At 40.6% G+C, this 7660-nt stretch overlaps 1 protein-coding gene across 3 annotated transcripts in view; it reads right to left on the reverse strand.

Annotated features, from left to right (window-relative positions):
- Positions 1 to 608: 608 nt before the first annotated feature.
- The window catches only part of IKZF5 (IKAROS family zinc finger 5), a 16327-nt gene continuing 9275 nt past the window's right edge, over positions 609 to 7660 (reverse strand). For all 3 annotated transcript variants that reach the window (XM_023730041.1, XM_023730040.1, XM_004374919.2), the window contains 3 exons: positions 6125 to 6303; positions 3756 to 3938; positions 609 to 2411 (listed from right to left, as the gene is read on the reverse strand). In XM_023730041.1, the coding sequence (XP_023585809.1) occupies positions 1474 to 2411; positions 3756 to 3938; positions 6125 to 6257 (1254 nt within the window). In that variant the 5' untranslated portion in view covers positions 6258 to 6303 and the 3' untranslated portion in view covers positions 609 to 1473. The remainder of the gene's footprint in view (positions 2412 to 3755; positions 3939 to 6124; positions 6304 to 7660) is intronic.

Raw genomic sequence — 7660 nt, forward strand, 5'->3', positions numbered from 1 at the left:
TTGTTTGACCAAGCTATTTTTCGGAGTTAGCTAGTTATTACACAATATAAAAACAATAGCCTCCTTATTCAAAATGACTCTAGATTTCACAAGTCTTATTTCTGTAAACAAACATCAAGTTTAAATGCATTTTCTATCCATTTTCACACCACTGAATCCTTTCCTACTGTGGTGACAATTCAGCGCTGCTTCCACAGCTTCTTCACTGTAAATGCGGACTGGTGAGACTGCAAATGAGCATCACAATTTGAACTCACAGAAATTATGTAAAATGGCTAATTCTGAAAAGGACACCAGAATCCACTTTGAACACATGCTCTTTTTGTAAATATCAGTTCACATCCTATTTTTCCATGTGTTCCTCTACCCATATGTAAAGATATGTAAAGGAAAGACGGCAAGAAAAGGAAGCGTTAGAGATTTTTTTTTTTTGAAGGACTGGCTTTTTCTAGGACTAATTCAGATGGATGACACTCCATTGTACCTCTTTGGTCATCAAAGGAATAGGAGGAGTAACAGCCTCGCCTGATGATCATAACATCAGAATGAAGGATTTAAATGAAAGGGTCAAATTAAAAGAGAAAAGGCGGCATCTTCTTAGCTAATCCTCTCATTTTTCTAGTGCTGTTGTGTGTGTGTGTTTTTAAACAAACTGGACGTATGATAAAAAAAATCCAGTGGAAAGCTGGCATGTGTTTAAACTAGAAATTGAACATATTTTAAATAATAAACCCCAATTTCTTCAGTTATGGAGGAAAAAGATAGTACGTTTTCGATGTAAAGTCTTGAGTTTCATTTCTCTTCTGAATTTTCATTTCATGTTTTTGTAACTTTTGCTTTTAAAAAAATCAAATTGCTTTATATTTCCCCATGTGGAAAAAAGATTTACTACTCTGAAATACCTTCACTGTTATCAGGTGAAATGAAACTACTGCTTCAACTTAAACTATGTGAATTAAATCGTAATCCAATTTCAGAGCAAATTTAAAGGCAACTCCCCTACTACACACTGAAATAAGCTGTAACAGAATTTGTAAAGGAAAATCATGTTCTACCATTGTGAAATATGGCAGAAATAACAGCTAGCTGCAATGTATGTATTGAAATACCAAGAGTATGGATAAGCCTTGAAGTTTTTATGGACCATAAAGGTGGGAAATTTAAATGAACACCTGTAAGATTATGACTGGACTCCGATTTTCAAACGTCTAAATAATGAAAGGAAAAGTTAGACACCAATCTTTCTAGCTGCTCTAACACATAAATGACCCTGGCTGGATTTTTATGGAAAAAAAAAAGGGGGGGGGGTATTTTGTTTCCATTGTCAAATTTATATGCTATAAATATAATGCATAAACTTTAAATTAGCAGACATCTTATCAGGGATGACCTCCCCACTCCCCCCCACCCCCAAAAAAAAACAACCCTTAACAAAACACAAAATGGCAAAAACAAAGTGTGATGTGATTGTTTTCAGTGTTGGTTATGCTGCCCTCTTGCAAAATGACAGGCAAAATCATACTTGTTTTTACATTTGCATCCACATATATTACACTGAAAAGGGTTTTCGTATCCATGACATCCCATATGAATAGTGTAAAGGATATTGTCTGCAAAATACATGTCACAGTGCTGGCAGTGATGCAGAAGCTGAGGATCCTGGACCGGCAGGGTTGGGACTGGAGTGCTGGGCTGGCTGTTTCCTATGCTAGGAGTGCTGGTGTGGGCACTTGGTTCACTGCTTGGCCCTGCCACTGGACTATAGTTCCTCTGACTCTGCGATGGCCGAGGGTCAGGGCTCGTGGGAGAGGAGCTCTGAGGAATACCTGCTGACACAGCAGAAACGACTGCAGAGGGCTGCTGAATCATGAAAGGCTTTTCATCGGGGCAGGGAACTACATCAGGGGATGCGGGGTTTTGGTTTTCAGGTGGCAAACTGGACAACTGTCCTGCTAGAGTCGACAGCTGATTTAAAGGGTTATCAACCATGAGTTCTTGGGGGTCCCTTGGTAGGCCACCGGTGGGTGTAGTTTTCGCCATACTTTCATACGAGTCAGTCTGAATGTTTGGGATTTCATGGGTGAAATCATTAAGGTAGTCTGGTTTCTGAACCACCATGGACGGTGGGCTTAAGTTGATTAGTGCTCTTCTGCTATACCCTAGATTGCTTGTTTTCTTCTGTAAAACCCCCCACATTTTCTTGCTGCTCAAGGAAGACCTAGTACCTTTAATTGGTACCATTTTATGCTTGCGCCTTCGATGATGGGACAGGTTACTCCGGTCACTGCAGCGGAAGGAACATAATTCACATTTGTATGGTTTTTCTCCGGTATGGGAACGCATATGGGCTTCCAGATGACGCTCATAAGCAGATGCAAATGGACATAAGTGACACCTATGAGGTTTCTCACCTGTTTAAAAAGAAAAATTGGGGAGAAACTGCAAGAGGAGTTCATTTATGAAGTTTCATGTCTGTCCATTCACCAGATTTAGAAATTGATCAAAAAGTTTTTCAGAAATCCCAGAAGAAATGTAATATATTTATAAAAAGAATGCTACAATTCTCATCTGCACAAAAGACTTATCAGAATTTATAAAGAAACCTGCAAACTTAAATAAAGCTTACTCTCATCAGCAACAATTTAAGATTTACAGACATACACTATCAGTCAGTATACTGTAAAAAAATTTGGCTTCAACTGGTATTTGGAGAACCAAGAAAAGCACAACTGATGATAATATTCTAATAATAAATACTCCCTACATAATAATCTTTTAATGATCTTATCAAAAGTATGCCTCAGAGTTATATATTCATGTATACATCTATATAAACACACGTATTCATAAACACACACCCTTTCCTCAGGGGAACATACATACACACACACACACAAACACACACTCTCTTTTTTTAAGTCCCAATATGAAACAAAAAGCTCAAGATCAAAATGGGTTTCCTAGTTCATGTATGAGTTATACAATGTATCTTTTCAAAATTGCCACAGCTTCACCTCCACTTTCTTCAGTCGCCAGACAGGACAATTCCAGTTAATGCTTTAGTTGGAGACTGCCCTAATCTGTACACATTCAGAAGGTGGGATTTGGCGTTACTCGTTTAGTAAGTACTGAGTACCTACTCTGTGCCAATGCTCACAAGGCTCGGGAGGTACAAAGATGACCCTGACCCAATCCCCGCCCGCAAAAAGGCTCAGGCCACCACAACACAGCACGGGAAGAGCTAGGAGGAGTGAGCTCTGGGTGCCAGGGAGACACGGGAGGGACACCTGACCCGGTCTTGGGTGCAGTTAGGGTTTCTCAGAAGGGATGATTAAGGTCAGGCCTAAGGATTAGAGAACAGTTTGTAACTACAGAGAAACTCTTCCCCCTTTCTGTAACTGAAGCACACTTAGTAACGATAAAAAAAAAAAAAAAAAAAACATTTTATTGCCTCACACTGCCTCCAGTGTTAACCTGCCCAACCTGAGAAGCAGACAGCTGTTGAGACATCATGTGGCTAGAGGAGGAAGCTGGCTCAGAAATGGGAAGCTCTATAGGGGGCATCACCTCCCACCTGTGTGTATGCTGTTATGTTATCTACAGTTTTGTAAAAACGGAGTGACTTCCCCATTTATTCAAATCTCTTTCAACTTTCAATTTTAAATTATCAGAGCTATTTATATCAAAGATCAACCTGCCCTGCTGACCCCTTTCCTACTCCAAAGAAATGCCTTCTCCAGCTGTTTCCTCATTACCTGTGTGGATTCTAATATGCTCGATAAGCCGGGCCGTTCCTTTGCTGGCATAGTTGCAGTACCGACACTTAAGCTTCCCATCAAAGGTCCTTTCAAACCCGTCTACTAACATTCCTGAGTTTTCATCCAGGGAAACTTCAACAGATGGGTGATCAAGTCCATTTTGATCACCATCTGTTCCGGCTATAAACAAAGTACAGCAAAAGAAATTATGCATCTCAGAATCAATTTAGCATTTCAGTCTTGAGTGGTAGAAAATTTTTCATAAATTGACAATTCACTTACCGCAAAATTTAACTTCAAAATATAATGCAGACTTTCTGAACTGGGGCTAATTTTATGCAAACCCAAACTAAACCAAACCCATTGCTGTCGATTCCGACTCATAGCAAACCTGCAGGACAGAGAAGAACTCCCCCATGGGATTTCCAAGGAGCAGCTGGTGGATTCGAACTGCTGACCTTTTGGTTAGCAGCCGTAGCTCTTAACCATTGTGCCACCAAGACCCCAATTTTACACAAAAGCAGTATTATATTGTTTTCTAGAACCTTTTAATAGAGGGATCTCAAGTTACATATAATTTTATCAGCCCTCAACATGATCTTGAAGAAGAGAGCAGGGTATTATCCTTATTTGACAGGTGAGGAGACAGAAGGGAGTAGAGAGACTTACTCAAAGAGTGATGGCATAGTTACACACAGGTGTTTAAGACTCTAGCCACACCTACAAATGTTATACTGGGCAGTCATAATTATCTCCAAAAAATTAACTTTATTTACTTTAGTCTAAAGTAATTAATGTTGAGTTTTGCACTGTTCCACTCAGTTCATGCATATGCTCTAGTTTCTGGGTTGTACTGAGGATCTTAACAGTTTTACTAACAACATAAAGGAAAATCTTGTATTTGCTATCTTTGAATGTTAGAGCTGTGAGAATTTCCGAGCTATGTTTATTTTTAATCCAATCCAACTAACTCTTTGTACAGGTAAAGAAACTGTAGGGGCAGATGCTTATCATCAGGGAAACCAGAAAACAGTGGGGCCTAGAACCCTCATCTTTTGACTCCCAGTCCAGGAATCTGTACACTAGAGGTTTGGGGACATGTTTATTCCTACAGCTTCCTAGAAAAAGGACTTCCACTCCATCCTCAGGACAAAGTGGTGCTGACGTGAACAATCCAAGCCCCTTGCTCCACTGTCTCCTTCACTCCTCCCTCCTCAGAAGAGAAGTGAGCTTGGCACAAGGCCGGCAGCCAGCAGGGCCGCTGCATCATAGAGACAACAAGACTCAGTGTCTCCCTCTCTCCCACTTGCTTTCCCAAGCCAGTGAGTCTCAAATTTTAATGTGTGACATCTATCACTTGGGGATCTTGTCAAAATGTAGATTCTGATTCAGTAGCTTTGGGGTGAGGCCTGAGAGTCTGTATTTTTAACAAGCTCCCAAGTGATATGTGGTCCCTGGATTACACTTAATGTAGCAAGGTCCTGGACCAGGTAGGTCACGTCAGCAAACTTTTTCTGTAAGGGCCAAATAAGTAAATACTTCGGGCTTTGTCAGCTATATGATCTGTATCATAACTACTCAACTCTGCCTTTGTAGCACAAAACAGCTACAGACAATATGTAAATTAATGAGTGTTACTGTGTTCTGATAAAACTTCATTTATGAACGCTGAAGTCTGAATTTTGATATAATTTTCATGTGCCATGACATATTATTCTTTTCTGTTTTAAAATGTAAAAACCATTCTCAGCTTGCAGGTAAGATAAGCAGCGGTCCAAATGTGGCCCATGGGCTGTAGTTTGCTGACTCCTGATCTAGGTTCAGGAACAGAATCCAGTCTTTGTGTGGTAACAGACTAGACAAAGTCTACCTCTAGCAGATGTAAGCAGGCCGCTATTTTCTCTGTTCCATTTTCTCCTCCTGGACGGGTAAACGTGCTCAGCCCTTCCTGGGGACCAGTATCTTCATCGTAGGAGGGAAGATACAGAAACCCCTTTTTGGTTTCAGGTCTAATCCAGATTTCCTGGATGGCCCAAGTCTTTGTGACGTGAAGCTGATGTTTTGATCCCCTCTGGATCCCTTGTGTCTACTGTTAGCCAACAGAACCTGGAGAGCAGGAAGGGTACTTAGAAGCCCCAACCTTCCAGCAAGACCATAATGCACCTCTAGGCCCTGGCAAGCCCCTGGGTGCCTTCACTCTCCCTCAGCAAAAATCTGACATGTTTAGAGAACAGGGGAAATGTCCTAAACCTCTCTTGAAAAGACTGAATGATCCACTTTAGTGAACAGTGGTGTTAACAGTATGAATAGCAAACATTAATACATCTTCAAAAAGTGAATTATTTAATAGTATAAGATGATTCTACCTCCCTGAAGAGCCTCTGTTTCTTTGTCCCCACTAACTGATCCAGAAATCATGTTCACATGATGGGTCTGCTGAGTCAGGTACTCCTGGAAATCCTTCACGAAGTCCAAAGGCTCTGGTTTCTTTTCACCCATCTTTGATTCCTTTTGAAGTTTACAGTTCGTTATACCTAGAAAAAACCTGAAATAATTTTACACTATTTAGGAAGATCCAACACATATTAAAACAGTAACAAAAACATTACATGAAAGGCATTATACAAAGCAACAGAGAGCATGATCCCTGCTTTTAAATATCTGAAAATCTTCCCTGTGAACTAAAGACATACACAATATTGTGAAGAATTAAGTGATATATTTAATAATTAAATAAATTGGGATTCAAACTTAGTCCTAGAGAATGGAAAGAAATTACAAACTCAGAAAAAAGTCCAGATAAAAGTGATTATACCAATTTACACTTCCACCAGCAGTGAAATACAGTTCTATTGCTCTATATCCCCACCAACACTTGGGTTTGTCTTTTTCATTTTATCCATTTTAATACCACCACACACTGGCTTTAATTTGTACTCCTTAAAGATAAATGAAGTTGTGTACCTTTAAACAGCCATTTGGATACCCTCTTTTGTGAAGTGTCTGTTCAACCCATTTTTCTACTGGGTTGTCTTTTTGTTATTAATATGTAAGAGTTCTTTGTAATATTCTGGGTATGAGTCCTTTATTAGATACATGTATAATAACTATCTTCTCCCACTCTATGGCTGCCTTTTTGCTTTCTGAAAGGTAACTTTTGATGAAGAGAAGTTCTTAATTTTTAATACAGTCCAGTTTATCCATTTTTTCCTTTACATTTAGGTTGTTTGTGTCCTATTGCATCAATAATAGCCTATATAAGGCTAATTTCCAAAATGTGAAGATAATTCACGTCCCCGCTTTCCTACTTCTCCATCTCTGACACGAGCCACTCACTTGGCCTCCTCTCTCTCTCTGACCCTAACCACCCAGTTAGATCAGACCTCATCCCTGGCTATCCTGAGCTGGGTCAAAATATCCCTGGCCACCTGAGGCCAGGTCATCGGGGAGCAGCAGTAGGCTCAGGAGTCTACACAACTCCCTGCCTCCAGCCCAGTCTCTCTCACATCCCCTGGGTTTAGGTCACAAGCTAGGAGTCTATCCTTCAGCCTTTCTCTATCACTTAGCCACCCAAAGGTGCACTGCTAGCTTCTGCTGGCTCATTGCCCCTGTGGGTTCGGTATTTCGCTAGAACGACTCCCGAAATTCACGGAGATTATCACCTATACTTACAGTCACCCATTTAGTATAACCAGAAAGGATACAATAAAGAGAGGCATCAGACAAGGTCTGGGAGAGGTCCTGGCACGAGGCTTCCATCATCCCCAGGGACGCGCCACACCTTCTCCCCGCACGGATGTTCTCAGCAATCCCGGAAGCCCCAAGGAGAGAGGTCAGAGGTCCAGAGTCCCCTAGTCATTGGGACTTCAATGAATATGCATGACTGGAGTCTTAATGCATAA

The sequence above is a fragment of the Trichechus manatus genome, unplaced genomic scaffold (assembly GCF_000243295.1).
Source record: "Trichechus manatus latirostris isolate Lorelei unplaced genomic scaffold, TriManLat1.0 scaffold00031, whole genome shotgun sequence".
NCBI classification, from domain to species: Eukaryota; Metazoa; Chordata; class Mammalia; order Sirenia; family Trichechidae; genus Trichechus; species Trichechus manatus.